A 23,507-nucleotide genomic window follows, 5' to 3' on the forward strand; every position below is an offset into this window, starting at 1 on the left:
ACCTCCGTGTTCTCACACACGGGTTGTCAGCGCCATTCTCCATCATCCTCGCGGGCTGGCATGGCAAAGGGAAGAGGCGGGAACACCTCTTTCTTCCTCAACTTTCAGCCATCCTTCAACGGCTGCTTTTCTTTTTCTACAGGAAGTGCCAAGTTTTTACAGCAATGGACAGGCTTTAAACCCCAGGATAGATTCTGAAATTATGGTTTGTTTTCCTACCAGAGGCAATGTTTTTAAAAGAGATTTTGAACATAGAAGGACACAGCCACCAGAAGGAAAGGTAGGAAAAAGGGCAATCCAGGGAGAAGGAGTGAGTTGATCAAATCAAGGAAAGGTGCCTGGCCTGCTATGCAAGCCATTCTGTGGGTCTGGGTGGCAGGAGTCCAGACAAGGGGAAAAGAGGGATGCTCAGAAGACTGGGGAAGTAGAGAGCCAGATCACAGAGAGCCTCGAGTGCCATACCAAGGAGTTGGCATTGTATTCTACAGGTAATGATGGACCTTTGCAGGGTTTTCAAATAGAACCATGATATGATCAACTTTAATGGAAAATGAATCAGAGAGTTTTCAGTCTAGAGACTATGAAACCAGTTAGGAGAATATCAGAAAAATTCAGATGAGAAGTAATTAAAACCACAACTCAGTCAGTGGTGAGAGAAATGGAAATGTGGGTTCAGCTGCTTGAGGCGTTAGGGGGTTGGAATATGAGAGACCTGCGGAATGAGTCTACTTGATGAGTGAGGAAGAAGAGGGAGCCTAAAATAGCTACCAGGTTGCTAGCCTGGGTGATTGGGTGGCTCAGGACACCCCTGCTGAGGTGGAGAATAGTAAGAGGAGAAGGCTTGGAAGAGGGATGGAGAAGGGGGTGAGCATGCTTTGAGACAAGCAGTTTGGTAGTTTTCAGCATATAGGTGATAAATGAAGCCATGGGAGTGCGAAAAATAACAAGAACTAGCATATAGTGTAGGAAAATCGCTCTTGATAGAGACGAGGGGAACAACAGTCCTTAAGACGTATGCATGAAATGAGGAGCCATCAAGGGGGACTGAGGCAGAGCAGTCAGAGGGGTCAAAGGAAAACCAGAGGTGATTAGATGTCTTGGTCACAGTGGGAAAACGCATAACCTCACTCTGTTTTCATCCTTATCGGAGACTAAAAGTTTATTTTCTGAAAAACCAACCTAAGAATTTCTGGACCTAGGTAAAGAATCAGCAGCACAGACTAAATACAGAAGAATGGAAAAGTCGATACTCTGAACTATGAGATTCCCCATCTCCCCTCCCCTGATTTATTCCCAGAATGCAGGTAGTCTGCCCCAGGGAGGTCACTGAAGGATTTTTCTCTGTAGAAACTACTGGAACATATACTTAAATAATAGGTAGACAGATAGATAGATGATAGATGATAGATTGATGATAGATCGATGATAGATATAGATAGATAGATGATAGATAGATGATAGATAGATAGATAGATGATAGATAGATAGATAGATAGATAGATAGATAGATAGATGATAGATAGATAGATAGATAGATAGATAGATAGATAGATAGATAGATGATAGATAGATGATGATGATAGATAGATAGATAGATAGATAGATAGATAGATGATGATAGATAAATAGATAGAGATAGATAGATAGATAGATGATAGATGATAGATAGATTAGATAGATAGATACATGATAGATGATAGATGATAGATGATAGATAGATAGATAGATAGATAGATAGATAGATGATAGATAGATGATAGATAGATATAGATGATAGATGATAGATAGATGATAGATAGATAGATAGATAGATAGATAGATAGATAGATAGATGATAGATAGATAGATAGATAGATAGATAGATAGATGATAGATAGATAGATAGATAGATAGATAGATAGATAGATGATAGATAGATAGATGATAGATGATGATAGATAGATAGATAGATAGATAGATAGATAGATAGATAGATAGATATAGATAGATATAGATAGATGATAGATAGATAGATAGATAGATAGATAGATAGATAGATAGATAGATAGATAGATGATAGATAGATAGATAATAGATAGATAGACAGATAGAGACAGTTAAGCTAAGGAAGTAGAGATGCGGAATCCAGGAAACAGAGGATTTAACAGGCAAAAGGAGAGCAGGACAGCTGTGCAGCAGGAGGCCTAGAGGACAAGCAGTCCAGACGAAGTGGAGGACTGAACTAGGAAGGCCTCCAGGGAAAAATATGAAACTGATGGGTTTGGGTTTGGGAGGGGGTTGGCAGATCTACTGGAGCATTTGGAAAAAGTAAAGATAGGTACATAGAAAACCAAGCAGATGAAAAATTAAAGCAATTATTTGTATGAAAGGGAAAAGTGGTAAGAAGGAAACAGTCACAGTAGACGTCTTGACTCAGCAGAAAAAAATATTTAAATTTATACCAGAAACATATTAATATATACGCATACAAATGCTGACTGCTGATTTATTTTTTAAAAGTGTGTAGTAGCCCTGGCCAGGTGCCTCAGTCAGTTGTAGCGTTGTTCCCGTACACCAAAACAGGTTGCGGGTTTGATCCCCGGTCAGGGCACATACCTAGGTTGTGGGTTTGATCCTCAGGTCGGGGCATGTACAGGAAGCAATCAATTGATGTTTCTGTCACATTGATGTTTCTCTCTCTCCCTCTCCCTTCCTCTCTCTCTAAAAGTCAATGAAAACATATCCTTGGGTGAGGATTTTCTTTTAAAAAGTGTGTGATATAATCACATTGGGAGGATGGGAAAAGGGGAGAGATGGGACATGTGAGGGGACTAAACACTCAACCATCAGACAATAATGGGAAGACCAAAAATAATATATAAAATTGATTAATAAAAAGTCAGAGGACAAGTATATTATTTAGAAATATTGGAGATACATAGCAGAAGAAACAGCTAAGGGTTAGAAATGACTTTCTCCACGGAGCAAAACTTAGGTGAAAGGAGAGTGAGGTAAGGGACCGGTTTTCACTGTCTTTTAACCCTGGCTGATATTTTAACTATGTACACAAATTACTTTCACAAGAATAAAAAGTAATTAAAGAATAAATGGAAAGTATGGAAGTGGAGGCATAGAAGTTTGAGTGCCTGTCGGTGGATTAACTCGGCAGGAGGGAGACGGGGCAGTAGCTACAGAGGACTGCACAGCTGAAGAAAGAATTGCTATAAAAGGGGAGAGGCCAGGGCATAGCTGTATCCTGTGTGGAGGTAACAGGCGGAAAGGAGGTAGAAGAGCAGAGACTGAGGAGGTGACCAGTGCGGAGATGCTGGAAGAGGGGGCAGGTGGTAAACTCTAACCTCTGTCTAGGTCGAGGAAATTTTGGACTCGTACGTTCTTGTCTAGTGGGAAACCCTCTCTGGCCGTCTTGTCATCTCTCCCGTTCTCTTTCTTCCCTCTGGCCTCCCACATAAATGTTGCTCTTCCTATCTGACAGCCCTGGGGGTTTCCAATCAGGAAAGTCTCACTCTTCCCCCAGTATTCTGAAGCTATGAGGGAGTGAGAAATTCAAATCTCTATGCATTTTACATTATTGGACATGTTTTTATTTCCCTGAAATTGTACTCTTCCTACACAACACATCAAAGCTACTTCTTCACACTTTTCCTGAAGATATTCAAGTAGTGGATCTGGTAGCACTGTACCCTTAATGAAGACACTAAAGTCTCTAGAGAGCTAATTGTCGCACATTAAGTTGCCCTCACTGAAAATCTGTTGAAAATGCCAGTGGCAGCTGAATGACTCTGTGTAAGCAGGTGACTTAGACAGGAAGGTTGTTTTTCAAGCAATGATACCCTTAGGGCCATGTCCCATATGGAAACATTTCTGGTATCATGTATGCTAAATCGTCAGCACATAAAAATTAGTCTCAGGAAGGGAATACCATGGCCTCTCTGTAGCTGTGCAGACGGTGCCCTGCACGTCCTCTGGGGACGCCATCACATTGAAATCTGTGGAAATGGCACCCCCCCTCCCCTCTGCTCCCCAGGATGGGACCTGAACAGCAGCTATACATGGAACCCTGGTGAGACCCTTTTTATTTTACTACACAATGCTACGTCCCAGGACAGGGAAAAGACTAATCTTTTCATCCCATTCACTCTTATAAAAGCACATTAAACTGCATCTTAAAAACATTATACTCACAAATGGGAGCTGGAGTTGGAGTGCTTTTAACCCTCCACCTCCTATCCCCTGTGGATTTCATTTCTAATATGTGGTTTAGAACAAGGCTATCCAATAAATGTAGAGCTGGTTCTAAAATTACAAAGAAAAACTGCCATGGCAGTTGCTCTTTATCATTTCTGAAAAGTGAATATGTGTTGTTCTGCCAAGTTTTCTTAGTAGCTGTACTTTGCAGGTGGCTCTGTTCCAAGGTCCAGATGTATAAAATAAACATCCTGTACATGCACCGTTAAGCCTTTCGGAGCACTCGCCCTGCAGATGGTGTGGACTTCCAGGCAGAAATGACGTAAGCATGGTGTGAGCAGGTAAAAGCAAAAACAGCAACAGTGACAATAAGATTATGATAAAAGTCACTGAAAAATGGCAGGGGAAGTCAAAAGGAATGCAGTGTTTCATACTTTTGACACCTCCAGTGGCTTAAATACCGTCTGTTACGGTACAGTAACACTGAATACCCTAAATGCCAGCGAACACCCTTGCTTTTGAAAAGGACTGTGTCCACTTTACAAAAGGGGGAAAATTCCCTTTTAAAGAAAATATAAGGCAGTACTCGAAATGGAAGGATCTCTTATTTAAACTTGTTTAAAGTCCTGTTTCATAAAGTCTTCATTCTTAGTCTCTTTGTTTTTCTACCTTGAAATCCCATTATTGTGGCACATCTGTCCTGGTTGCTCAACATTTTTAAATGCATATGCTGAGAACTGATGAGCCGTAGGCAACAGAGATCTGATTAAAGTGACTGGGAATACTGTGAGGCGTCTACTGCTGTTACGTGTAATTCAAGTCCAGGTTCTGCAAGGGATAGGAAATCTGGTGTGAAAAGAACTTAGAGAAGAGTCTATTTATCTGAAGCATGATGAATCATGGGCTAAAAACTAATCATATATTTTTAAAAATCTTTTTCTCCCCAAATAATCAAGAGCAGGACCTATCCAGATACAGTCCTCAGAATTCAAAAGTGGAAAAATAACCTGTAACTTTGTAGTTATTGTATCTTTGTAAAATTCACCCATTGACTCAGAAATCTTGACGAAGGTGCTGCCTACATAAGACCTCATGTGCTACACTACAGGTTATTAGCCTTGAGCTCATTGGTGGTTATTTGACTATGAAGCAGTGTCCACTTTCACGTGGTTAGTCTCCTCACAAAGACACCTGGCATTTTGCACTCACACACCGTTTCATGCTGATTAAAACATGCTTAGGATTAATGAAAATGATACAAATGCAAGTAAAAATGAAAGGAATAATAATCCAGTTCTCTACAAAACACACACACACACAATCATGAACTGGTTTTATATTTGCAAGTAAAGTTCACAGATAACTGAAGAAAATATTTCCATTCAATTAAGCTATGTATGATGTCATTTTTTTTCTTGGCATTAACGTATCAGAATTTGCTTTCTGCTATTTCCTATCCATTACAACCTCTGTTGAGCTATAAGGGGCCATTTGGCAGCTCTATTCAAACCATTCCACGATTTAAGTCAATTGCGCACTTGAATAGAGCATGAGTCTGACATTAATGGTTCTCAAATTCTCAAATTATTGTCTATGAAACTCTGGGAATGTTCTGAGATGGCCAAATCTCTACAATACACACAGACACACACAAATAAGTAAAACTCTGTTTTAGGATTCCATATTCATTTCCATTTTATTTCACATTCAAATTATTTCCTTAAATCATCTCAGAGGCTTTGATTTTGCAAAACTTCAGAGGTCCAGGCCCTGTGATAACTAGATGTTTCTTCCAGCACATGAAGCAAATTTGGGATTTGATAGAGGTGAATGACAATTATTAAACTACTTCCTATTTCATAATAGAATTTTTGAAAAATCAATTATTGTGGGACAAGGCCTATTAAATTTGATTTACAATTAAGAACCATGGGAGCAGGCTTTGGAGAGGATGTTATTCAGCTCCCATATCTGACTAATTAAAAAAACTGAGTTTCAGATGGGTTAATTTTGATGGATCCATTTTCTAGAAGCAAAACTGGGAGTAGATGTCAGGCCCTGCCTCAGGCCCAACTTCCTCCACCAAGCAAACGGCAAACAGTAGTTTTGTTGGTTAGTTTTGTCCCCTAGCATGAAAACAAATTTACAAAATAGGAAAAACACATGGCTATTAGTAAATTATTTTATAAACAAGATATTTAAAACTTAAATTAGTACATGTGAAGAGTTGGCACGAACAGACGAAGGTTTGTTCACCGTAGCAGCGGCATCTGCCCAACATACCCCCTCAGCCAGTGCCCTCAGCCCTTCCCCCCTCCGAGAGAGGTCGAGCTGCCGGATGCAGATTTCTTCAGCTCTATTTTCATAGACTGAGTCTCAGCTCGAGGCTCGAGTTTGGTCAGATTTCCTGCTCCTGGGGCTGCCACTACTGGCTTTCCTGCTTTCATACCTTTTGACATAGGAATGCGGGTGGGTGTAGGCCGCTGGGATGACCCGTCCTGTCCTGACTGTAAGAGAGAAAATACAGAAACACAGAGGAGATGGTGGTGAGTTTTGCCCTGGATATGCCGTCGCTCTGAACCTTAGCAGGACTCTAGCCACAGACAACCCCTCCCCAAGTTAAATTATCGTTAGAAACTTGGAGTCGTTATCTAATCCACTCTGATTGCCTCCTTTTCTCCTCTCCTGAAACATCTATGCCAAACTCCCTTCTCTTCCCAAGCCCCTATCCTACCTCCTCTGCCCTTGCTGAAGATGACCTTGCCTCCTATTCACAGAGAAAACACAGGCCACCTGGGATAAACTTAGGCAATTTTGTTCCTCATGTCCCCCCAAATTATCTCCATTTTCTTTAGATAGCCAGCTCTCCTTTCACCTCCTAAGGACTCAGAGTCTTCTCCCTTTTTCACTGTCCCTGATGACCACACCCTCTTTCTTGAAGTGCTTCTAAAACTCTCTCGCAGTCATTTCTTACTTGAGTCTTGCCCACCACATCCTGGCGGTGATGAATGCTTTTTCATCTTTTGCTGGCTTGGCTCCGTGTCCCAGCTTGCCTGCCTGCGAAATGTGGGCATCACCATATTCCATTCTCAGCCCTCTTTGAATTTTTTCACGCTGAGGATCACGACAGTTATCAGCCTATGTGTTGATGAGTTCCAGACCTCAAGCCCTCAATGCTCTCCTTAAATACAGATCCAGGTTTCCAACTACTTGTTAAACATTTCCAGTGTCCCTCAGACATCTCAAATATAACACGCCCCAAACGTTACTTATCTTCTCCTCCAGACAGTAGTCTTCCCATGTGTCTCATCCTACCCCCCCAGGCATCCAAGCCAGAAACCTCAGAGCCATCCTTTACACTCAATTTCTCATGAAATCTTCAATTCTGTCTTCAATATAGTTCTGTCCTCATTTTCACTGCCATTGTTCAGGCCTACACCATCTCTAGCCTAGAGAACTGCAGCAGTATCTCTGTCCTCAGCCTCTGTTCCCTCCAATTTATCCCTTAAACTGTTTTATACACATAATCTAAAACAAATAATGTAATGTTTTTGTAATCAGCTTTACCCTTTCAATACCCTTTGTCTGCTCTATGAGATTAAATGCCAGTTTCATAATAAGACATGTGCCTCTCTTCACTATCTGCCCCCAATTTGCATCTCCATTTTCTGCTCTTGCCTTTTGTCTGCATGCCCCACAGCTGCTGCACAGGGGGACTGCTCACCTTTCCCCAGACATGCCAGGCTCCTCCACATTGCCATACCTTTGCACACCCTGTTCTCTCTACATACTCCTTCCCTTCCTGAAAATCACTGAGAAAACCTACTCCTCTGTGAAGCCTTCTCTGGTGGTTCCTATGTATGTCCACTCACGAGGTAGGTTCCAATCCTGGCTCTCCCACTAAATTGAGAACTTCTATTCAAGGTCCTCTTTGCACTCAGCACCTAATCCAGTGGCTGAAGTGTAGCTAATACTCAATAAATTCAATACTTCAGTGAATTAATGCACAAATAAACTAGCCTCACTATTTGATTTCTAAGAAGGGTGTCCCAAACTTTTTGTTGCCCTTAGTTTAATTGGATAGGATATACCTGAAGTAGGTGGGCTGTTATTTAGAACTTAGATATCTTACAGCTAAAATTTCCTATTTGTGTATGGGGTTTAATCGGTCGTCACAAATGTTGCTACAGGAGGCAAGGCCATCTTGATTTGACCCTTAAAATGGGAATAAGATGTTCCAGCAGAGAAACCTGCTCTCAATTACAACAACTGACACCTCCACTGTCTTTTGATGAAAATTCAAGCTATGTGTTGCCTAAAAAGCCATATTGAACCATTTGAGAAGGGTGAGCAATTCTGAATGCTATTCGGCTCCTGTAGAGCCAATACTGAAAAGCTTTCCTGGCAAAGCAATTACTAATTCACATTTCGAAGCCTGTCTTGAGTCTATGCACACAGAGAATTAAAAGTAAATTATATTGAAGATACGGGAAACTAAGCCACAGTTTCTATACTTAAATACGCTTTCTTAAGGGTTTCTAATATATTCTACAGAATTTGAGACTCTACAGAGTCTCAGAATCGTAATTTCTAGTCCATTTGTTTAAATTAATATCTAATTAGTAAATGATCTTCTATAATTTCATTTACCAATTTGTCCTCAATAAATGAAGACAGTCACTGGAAGCATTTTGAAAAATAGAATTTATTTTTAAGTTCTGGATCTTATACTTTGGACACACTTTTTTATTATCATTCACTTAGCCCTCCAGCTGGTTACTAAATAATATTTATCAAGCACCTGTAAGATAGTATTAATAACATATAGTGTTTGGACATATCAACACTTCTTTTTTATTTTGAAAAAAGTTTTTAATATTAAAATCTTTTAATCCCATTTTTTGTAATAAAGTATGACTACAGTCATACATAATCACATATTGAATATTATAGCTTATAGAAATATAACCCAGGAACAGTTTTATTTTTCTTGCATATTGACCATTTCCCCCTAGTCTCCATTTTAAAAAGGATTTTAAACATAAAAAATCAAATTTTTAACATTATCACTATATCCTGACATTACAAAGAGGCCGTCTTTGAAAGTATTTGGGGGGCGGGAAGGGTCTCCAAAATTTACATGAAAAAAAATTTTCCCTCAAACTTAGCTTATGCTGCCTGGCCCGCATGGCTCAGTGGCTGAGCATCGACCTAGGGTCCAGGAGATCGTGGTTCGATTCCCGGTCAGGACACATGCCTGGGTTTCAGGCTCGATCCCCAGTTGGGGGCGTGCAGGAGGCAGCTGATCAATGACTCTCTCTCATCATTGATGTTTCTGTCCCTCTCTCTCCCTCTCCCTTCTTCTCTCTGAAATCAATAAAGACATATTTTTAAAAAAATTAGTTCATGCCCCAACCCGGTAGCTCAGTTGGTTGGAGCATCGGCCCATACACCAGAAGGTCACGGGTTCCATTCCCGGTCAGGGCACATACCTAGGTTGCGGGTTTGATCCCTGGTCAGGGGGCATACAGGAGGCAACTGTTCGATGTTTCTCTCTCTGTCTCTCCCTTCCTCTGTCTCTCAAATCAATAAACATATCCTCGAGTGAAGATTTTCAAAAATTAACTCAATTTATTAAAATACTAGGCCACTTTTAATTTTCGTTTCCTGGTGTAGTTAGTCCTCTAGGAAACATCTGCTAGTGAGCTCAGGTGGGGCCAGAGGCACTTGCTTTCGCTTCGTTTCGGGCACTGGGGTATTCTCACTGCTCACTGCTTCCCTCCCTGGGCCTGCACTCTGGAACCTCTTCTACTCACCACTGACTGGGTTCCTCGAGTGGAGGAGGTTGTGACTGGTGTTATGGTGATAGTGCTTGTCACTTTGTTAGCCCCAGGTCGTGAGGCGAGATGGTTCCTGGGAGAGCGAAGGACAGTGCCAGTGGAGACCTCCTTTTCGGCTGTCACGTTCACAGGCCGGACAGTAATAACTGGACTCGCTCCTTCTGCTGAAGTCCCAGGGGACCGCTTAAACTGAGAACCTAAGTGGATGTGAATTTTATTGTCTTCTGTGGTTATGATATTGGCATTGGAGTTGTATTTCCGTACTGGAGTTGGAACAGTCTGTTTTTCTGGGGTGACTTTGAGGACCGTCCTTCCCATGGGCATTTCCTGGGAGTCGGGAGAGACTGCAATCTCAGCCGGGGCAGCTGACGTAGACACCGTCATTATCTGAATGGGGGATGTGGGCCTGTCCGCAAAGGCACCTCTCCCACTGTCTGGGGTTTTCTCTCTGGAATATGTGGTAATGGTGACTGGGGACATGGCTCGCTCTGTGCCGAGAGTACTATCTCCACTTTTTGATTTTTGAGACATAACATTTGGTGATGGAATAATGGTAATCCTTGGTTTCTGATTCCCTAATGTAGGAATGACGGTGGTACTAGAAAAAAATTCTTCGGACGTCGGGCTTGTTATCTCCAAAGTCGCAGTACTGTTCTCATGGTCTGGTGTCACTCGAATATGCAGGGGCTGGCCCTGCTTTGGTGAGAGAACCAGCTCTCCCGGGTGCCCTGGACTGGAATTTGTCCGAGGCCCTTTCTCTGGGGTGACCGAGGGCCCGTTTTCCCTTTTTTTCATCCATGGAATCCAAGACTTTCTCATGGTGAGCTCATTTGCTGCTGGAGGGTACCTGTCTAGAACAGAGGATCGCTCCATGGGTTTTTTCAATCCCACCTGTCGAAGATTGCTCATGATATGATTTTCCTCTTGAAAGGATTTCCGTATAAATACTGCTGGCGTTTCTTCCTCTGCTCCCTCACTGCTGACAGCATCAGTCTGTACTCCAGTTGAGGTCACAGGAATATCCACCATTCTTCGCCCATTCATACTGGGCCTCAGGGCTCGGCTGTAGCGCTTAGAAAGCTCCAGCTCTTTGGTCAGACTGAGGACCTCCTGTCCCATGTTTTTGTTCTTATTTTCTTCTTCCATAAATCTTTGTTGAAGGACCGAATAATCCACTTGGAGCTGAGAAAGCTGATCTTCTTTGTTCATTAATTCATGAATCTTCTCCTTAAGAGCTTGCACTTCGGCTTTCAAGTCTCGACTTCTGGCCTCTTCTAACCGAAACCTGTGTCTCAGCTCCGCTTCCTGGCTCACAGCCTCCCCTTTCTCTATTGCTTTATTCTTGGCAATTTGGTGCTTTATCTCCTCCAGTTGCTGAGAGAGGAAATTAGCCTTATCTTGCTCAGTCCTAAATTTCTGCTCCAGCTGGTCATATTCATCCTCCGTCTTCATCAAATCCCCTTCCACCACCTCCAGTTGCTGGAGACGTTTCTTCAGTCTCTCGATTTCAAGTGTTAGTTCCTTAATCTTGTTATCTTCTGGGCAGGTGAGCTCGGGTCCTTTTCGAGTCCTTCCTCTTGTTATTTCTCTTTCCACTTCCTCTATCCCATCGAGTCTCTTCTTTAATAAGTCGACACTGCAGCTTAATTCAGAGGATTTTTCTTCTTCACTTCTCAGTTTGCCTATTAACTCATCCCTCTCTTTTGTCAAACTATATACTTTTTCCTCCATTTCCGATTTCAGTTTTAAAAGCTTCTTACTCTCTTCGATTAGTTTTTCAGTGACATCCATAACCTTTCCTTGTTCCACCTTAAAATTTTTATTGAGTCCGTCTACTTTTCTCTCCTCTTGCTTTATTTTTTCCATCATATTTTTCCTTTCATCAACCAGCATCACAGTAAATGACTTCAGCTTTGTAAGATCATCTTTTAGGCTCAATTCAGCCTTTTCCAGTCTACTTTCGGAGCATTCCAGTTCTTTAACTCGACTCTTGACCACTTCCAATTCATTTAGCAGGTCTTTGGTTAGGTTCTTTTCTTTCTCCAGATTTAAATGGAGCTGGGTGCATTCGGATTTACTCTTGCTAAACGCTTCTTCCAATTTCTCCAGCTCAGACATTCTCTTCTGCAACTTCTCAACTTCGAGTTTGAGCTCCCTGCTATGATGCTCTTCCTCCTGCAGCTTCTTCCTCAACTCCCTGCACTGGGATTCCGTTTTCGTGATCTCTTCATCTTTACCCTCCATTTCGAGCACACGCTTCCGGAGATTTTCCACTTCTGCCATGAGGCTGGAGTTGCCACATTCCCCCTTGGCAATTTTATCTCTTAATTCCTGAAGTTCTTCCTCGGCCTTTTGAAGATTTTTGTTGGTCTCTTCTAGCTCCTCGATTCTCTGAGTTAAGCCGACCAGCTTGAGTCTCAGTTGCCTGTTATGAGACTCTTGATTAGCCAACTTAGCATTCATCTCTTCATGCTCTTGGGAAAACCTCGAAGCCTTGTGCTCAAAATCCACTTCTAACTTGAGCAATTTCTGCCTGTCTTCTTTGGATTTGGAAGTAATGGCTCTGAGCTTTTCTTCTTCCTCCCTCAGTTTCTGAGTAAGATCCTGTACTTTCTGGCTTTGCAGGCCAAGTTGCTCAATATGCATTTGTCTTTCATCCACCAGCATGAGTGCAAAGGACTTTAGTTTCACAAGCTCATCTCTTAGTTTATTGAGCCTCTTAGCATTTTCCTTTTCTTTACGGGCTTGGTAAGCCTTTTCTTGTTCAAGGAGCTTTTTCAACCTATAAAACAAAATACATTAAAATATTATATTTTATTACGTATACTATATATATTCTATCTATATGTATTATATTTATTATATAAATATTAAAAGATTAACCAGCAAATAAGTTTGTCTTAGATATTAAATAAAAAATAAAATGCTATTACAATAAGTCCCTTATTAATTGCTGCAATATCAAGGTTTAACATTAACAAAACGAATCAGAAATCAGGATATTAGTTACCCTTAGAGAGGGGCAGTGATTAGAAGTGGGTATGAAGAGGTACCAGTTTCTGTTTCATGATTCATGTCTTGGTTACATAAGATTGTTCAGCTTATAAAATTTCCATAGGCTTACCACTTATATTATACTTCAATAACATGACCATTGAATAACACTTAGGTTGTGCAATAATAATGGCTACTTATATAGTGCTTTCTGTATTCTAGGTACTAGAAATTATTTTATCCTACGAACCATGTACTGCTAGTATCATCCCCATGAGGAAAATGAGACACAGCACCTGCCACAGGTCACACAGTCAGTAAGTGGCAGAGTTTGGATTCAAACTCAGGCAGAAGGGTTCCAGAATCCTGGCTCCTCACTCTGCATCATATGACTACAAAAAAGAAACTTACTTTATTTTTTTAACTTTATTTTTATCGTCGACACTATTAAGAAATTTACTTCAAATGAAACAGAAGGCCCAAAAAAGAACCTTCAGGTTTTCTTATTTCATATGCAACTATCACCTGACAGGGACAAAGCATGGTGAGCTTTCTAATAGAAAGCTGATCTACATAAACCAATCTTAGTTAACACCAGAACTCGCACAGGGTTTTGTCTCAGTTTGCTGATTTAAACAATTTTTTTAAATAGAGAACTAGGAAATCTGAATTACTATTAATACAAAAGTATGGCAGCCACAGGAGTTATTCTGTTTCACATGCATGCAGTGCATTTTCTCTATTGTGTTTATGTATAGCTTTAAAAACTAGAAATATAAATACACCAGAGTACCTATTTACCATCCTTGTGTTGGTCAGTTAACTTGCACCAATTTTTAATAGTTATTTTCAACTACTCATAAAAAAAGTTAAAATAAATACCAGATTCATCGTGAGTATGAGAATGCATTGTAGTAATTTTTGTTTACAAGAGAGGCAAGTTATAAGCAACCGCTAGCATGTACTTGTTTAAGCATATTTTTTTGGTTGTTTTTGTGAATTCTCACCCGGGGATATTTTTTCCATTGATTTAAAAAGAGTGGAAGGGATGGAGGGAAGGGAGGAGAGAGAGAGAGAAAGAAAACATCTATATGAGAGAGACACATTGATTGGTTGTCTCCCACACGTGCCCTGACCAGGGCCAGGGATTGAACCTGCAACCCAGGTACATGCCCTTGACAGGGAATTGAACCCATAACCCTTCGGTGCCCAGGCTGATGCTCTAACCACTGAGCAACACCGGTCAAGGCTAAGTACATTTTAAAAATATATTTTGCACTTTATTCTGAATGATTTATTTCATATTTATGACTAATTTATTTCATATCAGCTATTAGCCGAGTAAATAGAAGTTAATAGTCTCACATTGCATTGTGTAAGAAATGACTGGACATACACATAGAAGTTCTTTATAATCAAATCCTCTGTCAGATTATTACTATAGAAATAGTTCTGATGATGTCATTAAGATTTTTAAATGGAATTTATTTTTATAAACCATATCCTGTGTCTAAGCATCTATTAACTAAATACATAACTTCCAAAACCCATTATGACTTTATTCCTAAAATAGAAGAAAAAGACTGTTTTCAGATCCTATGGACTCGCATGAGCAATATAGTAATGGCTTCACTAACTGTGGTTCTTACATGTGTAAAAGGGCATTTTGTTATCATCTTCTCTTCATTTGGAGCCAAAACAACTGAAATAATGTCACCGAACTATAGAGTAAGAGAGACTAAAGGGGATGTTTTCAAATTCCTTGACCTTAACCAGATTGTCAGAGAGCAATTCACTGAGAACATCAATGCTTTCAATTCTAAAATTAAATGTTAAAACTTGTCAAGATATTTGCTTAAGCACCCTATGCCTCTCTGCTGTTAGGAGCAGTAGGTTGGAGTGGCTAACCACTGCTGAATCTCAGTTCTGGCCCTGCCATTTTCTAAGCGTGTAACGTCTGGCCAGTCACTGAAACTCTCTGACCCTGTTTTCTCAGATGTAAAGGAAGGAGCGAGGGATATTAATACCTCCCTCATGGGATTGTTCTGAAGACTGAGATAGTAGAAGTGCCTGACACATAGGCTCAGTGCAGAGATATAATAAAATGTCATAAAAACAAATATAAGAACTAGAGTATGCTCTTCCCTCCATCTGAAAAGTCTGTCGAATGCTTTCTGTGTTTAATCCAGAAGAATTTTTATGTCATTGTCTTGTCTTTGATAGTAAAACCTGGGGCCCCGGTGTTCCAGCCATAGAAAAGTAGACTTTCTGATCAGTAGGAAATCCTTTGAGCTAGACCATCACAGTGGAAGGAATTTGGCTTCCAGAAAACCACATTTTTCAGGTCCTCGCTGTGGTTATTTCTTTTTCTAACCCCATTAAGCTGTCTCACCTCCCCTCTTCTATCACATCTTAAACTGTTCCCATCTCTTAATTAGAGTGGGCCTAACAACAATACACCGCCCATTCTCTGCATTCTCCCCAAATCCATTTCCCTGTTGGTGTAACTGAGGGTTAGATCCAGGACCAAGGTAAATTGGGATGGCTCAGCTGGGACAGCCTGCCAGTAGTGTTCTATATAAATAGATCTGCATTCAAATTTCTACACCCAGGGCATTAAGGTTGGGAAGGATGGGATGAATTGTGAAAACTTTGCAAAAGGTAACTTGGCACGGGCTTTGTGATGCTTACTCACTAGGAGGAAGGGAGAGAGAGAGAAAAAAACCACTTCAATGCTTTGGGTCTGAATTATTGCAAATAATAATACCTCTAAAAGGAATATGAAAAACAGGTGAGAAAGAGTATTAGTATTAGTAGAAACCTGAGGTAAAAGCAAAACAGTCAAGTTGAAAAGTTTGCCAAGCAACAGTTAACAATACTGTATTGTACACTGAAATTTTTATTAAGAAGATAGATCTCACGTTGTGTTATTACCATAATAAAATAAAAAATTAAAAAGTACACCAAGCAATTAGAAATGTAGTGCTTTGAAGATAAATCCTATGAATTTTACAGCCCACATATATCCTAACCTATTATCCTAATGCTTCCCCACTGCATTACTCCAGTTCAAACCCTGAGCATCTTTTGCTGGTAATTGTACAACAGCCTCCTGAGTGCTCTGCTCACAGTGCCACTTATTGGCTGTATGATCTTGGACAAGTTATATAATCTCTCTATATACCTCAGTTTTCTCACTGCTAAATTGGGCACCCAAATAGTATCTGATTCATAGGGTTTGTGTGGGTTGCATATCAGTTAACATATAAAAAACACTATTATGCCAACCCATAGTAAGTGTAGTTTTAGCTTTACTGTTATTATATCTCACCCAAATACAAATATGATCATGTCACTCCCTGACTTTCCATGGCTTCCTACTGCTATAACAATAGAGGCATGAAATTCATAACATGGCCCAGAATGATTTGATTCCTGACTACCTTGGCAGGTTCATTTCAAGTCAGTCTCTCCCATTATCTAATCTGCTAAGATTCCTTGCATATGCCATGCTCCCTGCTTAGTGTTTCCTCCCTGTCCCTCCTTTCACTTTGACACACACACTAAACACACCTGGCTGAGTTTTTATCCTTCAAGTCTCATTTAAATGTCCCTTCCCCCAGGAAGCCTTCCTTGACCAACCTGATTAAGTTACATCTTTTTATAGATTCCCATCCTGTCATTATTTTGCTTTGTGCTTTAAACAATTAATGTGCATTACTGAGAACCATTTCCATGTAATTATGCTATTTAAGGAACAAAACAAGAGCGTTTTGGTGTTGCTTGTATCTTACCATCTCCTGTCCACTCCCCTCTCTGCCCATCTTGCCATAATTCAACCACGAGTTAATTCTAAACATATTAGCACAAAAAGGAAACAAACCAGGAGACCAAGACTAAGAAGGTGAATTAGTACCCTGACTTTCATCAGCAATTACAAGCAGAGCCCTAAGTATCCTGAAATCAAATTTATTCTTCGCAAGTTCTTCATTTTCTGCAAGCATTTTATCTTATTTAGAGGACAAAAGGAAGAAAGTAAAGGATCTAACAGATTTTTCAGCATTCTCTTGTCTTCCTTAATAACTATTAAATGTATTCCTCATATCTCTTTCAACCTAAATAAAACTATATTTTTTAACTTGTAAGTTTGTCATTTATAAGCATGTTAATAAATTCAATTGTTTTCAACTAGAAGACTTTAAAAGTGTAGGCACAAATGCTCTAATTATTTATGGTGTATACATTTGTCAAGACTCATCAAATTGTATATTCAAAATTGGTGAATGTTATTAAATGTAAATTATATTTCAATAAAATACATGGTAAGAAAAGTAATATAAAAAGCCTTAGAAAGTATTCCAAGATGTCAGATGAAGAGAGAAAAAGTTATAAAATAAGAGAGTGACTTAAAATATGATAAAAATATAAAATAGGTTATTAACCTTATGACAGAAAGAAGTGAAAGCAGAAGTCAGAAAGGTAAAGAGAAGAAGGCTAACACTTTCAGGTGGGATTGGAGAGATTCACAAGAAACTTTGTTCTGGGGAAATAATGTGTCAGGTACTAGAAAACCTCTAGTCCTAATATTATTCAAGAGGCTCTTAAAAGCCCACCCCAAACTCCAATATTTGCTAATACCTAATTTTGTTTTAAAAAAGGCTAGAAAGAAAGATCTTTGATAATAAAACATCTTATTTACCAAATACTTATTACTTACTAGGCAGTATGTTAAGTACTTTATTACTCATTTCATTTTCATAACAACTTTTTGAGCAAGGTATTTTACTGTGCCATTTTATAAATAAGGAAGTTATTTGACTTAATCAAGGGAACAGGACTGAAGAAGGGGAAGGCTGGGATTTCCGTTCAGATCTGTTTGACCACAAACAATACACCTTTAACAACAATGCTGTTCCTCGAATAGATATTGCTGGAACAGTTAAAATTTGTGAGACTGTGTTTATTTAGGTTAACTTTACCTTGCTTGACTCATTCTATCCTTATGGAATTGTCAAAGTCCTCCTTGGACTCTGTCTCGTCACCCAATATATCAGCTTATATCAAGCATTCAAGCATTGTGTCAATGGCAAAATGACCCCAGTCACTAATAAAAAGGCAGGTCAGTGCACAGAGCCCTTCAAACACTCTCAAGATCTCCGTCCCGCTGGCGTCAGCCCATTCAGGAGCATGGACATTGTCATTCAATTAGCTATGAACCCATCGGGCTGTTATTCCTTATGCTTCCCAGCTCCCAGTCCTGCCCAAGAACCCATTCCAACTACATCTTCCTCATGTCAATCAGCCACAGCCAAATTCTTCCAGATACTGGGGCCTAAAATCTAGTCATACTTGAGTCCTCCTCTCACATCCCCACATTCAATCCTTCAGCAAATCTTGTGAACTCTACCTTCAGGTCAGAGAAAGACAAGTACCATATGATTTCACTCATGTGTGGAATCTAATGAACAAGGTGAACTAACAAGTGAAAGAGAGACGGACTCATAGATAGAGAGCTGTCAGGGCTAGGGGCTGGGTGAGGCGGTGGGGAGGAGGGATTGAGCAAAAAAGAAAAAAAAGGGAAAGAACTCATGGACACAGACAACAGTGTGGTGATAGGGGGGTGCATGGAAGTGGAAGAGGGTATGGGGGGGATAAATGGTGATGAAAATAAAAGAAAAAAATTTTTTTAAATAAACTAAAATATACATATATCTCAAATCCAATTCCTCTCACCTCCTCTATTGCCGACACCCTGGGACAAACTACCGTCATCTCTTATCTGGATTATTTAAATAGCAATCTAATCTGATTCTTAGCTTCCACTCTTGCTCACACTCAATCTGTTCTCTGTTCAGAAGCCAGAATAATCCTTAAAAAAAAAAGGTAAATCAGATTATGTCAGCCTTCTGTCCAAGCCCTCCAACAACTTCCCATTTGAATCTGAGTGAAGCCAAATCACCACAAAGGCCTAAAAAGCCCTACATTCTCACTCCTTTCCCCTCACCTCTCTGATGTCATCTCTTACTATTATCTTTTAGCTATTCTAATAGATCACTCCCTCAGTTCCTTCAGATCTTTGTACAAATACCACCTTCTCAGGGTAGGCTTCTTTGCTCACCCTATTATCTTGTGCATTTCATGGTAAAACATCCTATTTTCTTCTCTTGCTTACTTTTTTTCGTAGCACTTATTATCATCTAATACACTCTATATTTTACTTATTCTTTTTTTTTAATTGACTGCCTCTCTTCTCTAAAATGAAGCACCTTGGAAAGATTTTTTTTTTTTTTTTGTATTTTCTTCATTGCTGTGGCCCTAGCATCCAGGACGTAGTCCATGGTGAGCTTTTTACATATTTGTCCAAGACTCTCTCAAAAGGCCTTCTCTAAAGCCTCGCTGAACCCATCCGGTGTGGCTCAGTTGGGTGAGCATTGTCCCATGCACCAAGAGGTCACCGGTTCGATTCCTGGTCATGGCAGTAGGTCCGTGTTTCTCTCTCATCCGTGTTTCTGTCTCTCTCTCCCTTACCCTTCCTCTCTCTCTAAAATCAATTAAAAAAAACAAACATATTTTTAAAAAAGGTCTTGCTGAAATTTCAAATGCACTTGGATAAATTCCTTAACTTCTTTGTGCCTCAGCTTTCTCATCTATAAAATGGAGGAAATAAAAGTACTTCCTTGGAAGGCTGTTGTGAAGACCAAAGGAAATAATGCCTATAAAGTGCTTAGCCAGTGACTAGCCCACAGAATGCATTCGGGAAATCCCAGCTGTCAATATTGTTGGTAATACCAAGGAGCGCACCTCTTCCTGTTTAGTCATTTAACAGTCATTTACTGGACATGTGCTACGTGCTGGGCACACTGCAAGGTATATAAAGAAAAAGAAAAAAAAGACTCCATTCTTGTCCCTAAGGCATCTGCTCACTGAAGAAGACAATTATAGAGATAAAGATATGCAGAGGGAGCAAATAAGAAGGGCAGCTAAATCCACCAGGGGAAGGCTTCCAGGAGGAGGTAACTCTTAACGTGAGTTACAAAAGCTAAGTAGGAGCTAAGTGAGTGGAGAAGGCAAAGAAAGGGCCCTGTAGACCAAAGGCTGTGGGCCAAATCTAGAGCAAGGCCAGTGTTTGTACATACAGCCCTCAAACTAAGACTGGTTCTTACATTTTTAAAGGGTTATAAAACATAACAAAGAAGACTATTCAACAGATACTGTATGTGACCTGCAAAGCCTAAAATAGTAGTCTAATAAAAACGGCAGGTAAAAGCACAGAATTGGGAAGTGAGACATTGCATTTTCAAGGCACGGTAGGTAGTTCAACTGAAATGAAGGGTACCTGTGGGGACAGCAGGGGGAAACAAGGGCTAGAAAGGAAGGACAAGCCCAGCAAAGGAAACCATGGGCTAATAAGATGAATCTGAACTTCGGATTCAGAATACAAGGAAATTTAACAGAAGTGTGGAGATGGAGGAATATATCCAGGGACCAGATACCAGTTAGGAAGCTACCAAAGCAGGAGTTGCATAACGTAATGAAGTCTGAACTAAAATCATGTCATTGAGCCCGGCTGGGCGTGGTTCAGTGGTTGAGCATCAACCTAGGATCCAGGCGATATGGGTTCGATTCCCAGTCAGGGCACATGCCCGGGTTGCGGGCTCCTTCCCCAGTCGGGCGTGCAGGAGGCAGCTGATCAATGACTCTCTCATCATTGATGTTCTATCTCTCTCCTTTCCTCTCTCTGTAACCAATAAAGATATAATTTTTTAAATAAATAAATAAATAAATAAATAAATAAATAAATAAATAAAATTATGTCCTTGAAAAGGAGAGAAGGGGATGCACATGGTGATTTTTAGGAGACAGAAGTCATAGGGTTTGGTGATAGATTGAGGATGGAGAGGTTGAAATTTGGACAGACTTTTCAGCTTTTGGCCAGGGTAATTAATTTGATGTCAGTGCTTATCACATTTAGGGTATTATAAGAGAAATAAACTTGGGGGGGGAAGATCATGTTCCAGAAAGGTACAGTGACCTGAGGTTCCTGAGATGCTACATGTGAAATTCTTATCGGTAGGTCTGGAGGTCAGGAAACACCCAGGGAAAGTCTCCAGGGACTGGTGCAATCTAAAGCCACAGGAACTGAGGAGGTAAGTACCTTTGGAAACATAAGTGAGAAAAGGGAGTAAGAACAGAAGAAAAAGATATGAGATGAGAAAACAGAAAGAGCTGAGAGAGCATGCGCAGGGAGAGCCAGAGAGGCAGGCAAGAGTGCCTCGTTCCCGGACACCAAGGAGGCAGCGGGAAGCGTGGGGAGCACGGCCAGGGTGCAGACACTCTGGGGAGCTCAAGCGAGAGAACAGGAGGACGAACATTGTTTTCATTTAAATTCAGATTTTAAAAACGTTTTTTCTATTGGACTTGTCAATATGGATATCATCAGTACTTCATATGAACAGTTTTAGTGGAGTTGAGGAACAACTATAGATGAGAGCTTTAGCTGACAAAAAAAAAAAGAGACAAATATCTGAGACTAATTATTTGAGATCTTAATTGTAAAAGGGAGGAGAAACAGGAAAGTAGACACAGTAAAGCGGGAAGTCAGGATCAACATTTTAACCTTTTATATATGCTTGAAATAATATAGATTTATATGAGAATAGTATGTTCCCACTTAACTTTAAAGCTCTTTGTTTTTCTTGATAGAAATAGTCCAGTTTATAAATAATAAGAATGCCACTATTAATTAATAAAAATGTAAATATTGAATACTAGCATTGTATAGTCCCCAATGAAATAATGGGTATAGGCAATGCCTCCTCAAAGAGAAATAGCCAGACATTTATACATATTACATACCTCTACCCAAGAAATATTCTTATCAAAAAAGTTAAATCCAAATCTGATCAAGCATCCATAACTAATTACTATTTTATAAGAAAGACGGGGCCAAGAAACATACTAAATGACATTGTGATGATGCAATCAGAAAAAAAACAGACACAAAATGTAGGGAGCTATACAGGATAAAAAAGAAAACTAGTGGCAGTTTTTTGGTCAATAAAGAAACTGAAAGAAAAAAGAGTGGGGGAGGGAAAACTATAGATTAAAAGAAATTTAGAAGACATAGCAACCAACTATAGTCTATTTGGATTCTTAGTCAAATATTTTTTTAAATGAGACAGTTGGAAAAATTATGTTGCTAAAAATTATTTTTTTAAAATTATTATTAAATTGTAGGTGTGATAAAGGATTTTGATACTATATTTTTAAACCCTTATCTTTTAGAAATACATATTGAAATATTTATGAATAAAATGATAGGTATGGAATTTATACCAAAATAATCCAGGGGAGTGGGGATAGGTGAAACCAGACTGGTCACGAATGGATTAATTATAAAAGCTAAGCGATGAGTTCATTATATGAGGGTTCATTATACTATTCTCTTTATTTTTGTAATGTTTGAAGATTTCCATCATGAAGTGTTTTAACCCTCTTTTGTAATCTTTAGCTTCTTCCCCCCCACCCTGCACCATACCCCCAAGTCTCAGCAACTGGTGTCTGCTCATATTTTTACCTTCCTTACAGAGCCATGTGACTCTCATATTTGTCTGTGATTGTGGGTAATTCTTTCATTCCTCTCCATGTTTATAAAATTAAGTTTGTTAGACTTTTTCTTCCCCATTGGGATTCATTTGGTGTTTTGTCAAATTTATCCTAAAAAAGCATCCTCACACTGTTCTGTTCCACAGATATTTGTTAATTTATCTTTCCTTTTAGAGTATGAGGACAATTTTTTTGTTGGGGAACAGGGGAAGTGAGGTTTTCTTTAACCTTACCCGGTTACCATCATTGAGATAAACGCATTTTCTGGAACAGTTGTCAATCACTGCTCCTAAAGACCACACCAATATCCATTCTCATTTCACTTCCTTGAAAAGTAAACCATGTAAGATCCAGAGGTTCTTTACCCCAACTTTCTTGACACTCCCACTTCTTCAATCATTTCTCCAAACTTATCAGCATTAGCCCGACAGCAGCAATTTTCTCTTTGCTTCCTTTAGATGTTGTCACTTGTCACCATCTTCATCCATCTGATCTCATTTTAAAACACTCACTGATGTCATCTTAAAAGACTCATAGGTTTGTTTCTTAGCCAGGTCATGCTGATTTCCTTTCTCATTATTTCCCTTCCCTTTCACTATTTTTATTCTTTTTCAACTCTCCCTGTGTGTATGCCTCTCTGTCTTTCACGAGAAAAGGCAGGCAAAAACTAGCAAGGGCATGATAGTAATTAAAGATGAATGAACCTGAAAAGAGTCAAGCTTGCATGCAGTTGGAAGTCTTTAATCACAATGCATTTTTTCCCAACTAGAGCATAGGGCAGAGCTAAGCAGCTTGGTAACATGACAGGGCATGGTTATACCAAAGGATTCAGGAAGAAGTGTTACTTCTTCATAAATCACCTCAATTCCTCAAGATGGATAC

The 23,507-nt window shown here is 39.7% G+C and overlaps 1 protein-coding gene across 4 annotated transcripts in view; it reads right to left on the reverse strand.

Moving 5' to 3' along the window:
* FILIP1 (filamin A interacting protein 1) overlaps positions 1-23,507 on the reverse strand; it is a 178,417-nt gene that overhangs the window by 10,245 nt on the left and 144,665 nt on the right. For 2 of the 4 annotated variants that reach the window (XM_081141310.1, XM_081141307.1), the window contains 2 exons: positions 10,002-12,807; positions 5,508-6,692 (listed from right to left, as the gene is read on the reverse strand). In XM_081141310.1, the coding sequence (XP_080997436.1) occupies positions 6,486-6,692; positions 10,002-12,807 (3,013 nt within the window). In that variant the 3' untranslated portion in view covers positions 5,508-6,485. Of the gene's footprint in view, positions 1-5,507; positions 6,693-10,001; positions 12,808-23,507 lie in introns of those variants that run through there. The other 2 variants (XM_081141309.1, XM_081141308.1) reach the window with 2 other exon arrangements.

Source organism: Miniopterus schreibersii, assembly GCF_964146895.1.
Source record: "Miniopterus schreibersii genome assembly, chromosome: 6".
In the NCBI taxonomy this organism is placed as follows: Eukaryota; Metazoa; Chordata; class Mammalia; order Chiroptera; family Miniopteridae; genus Miniopterus; species Miniopterus schreibersii.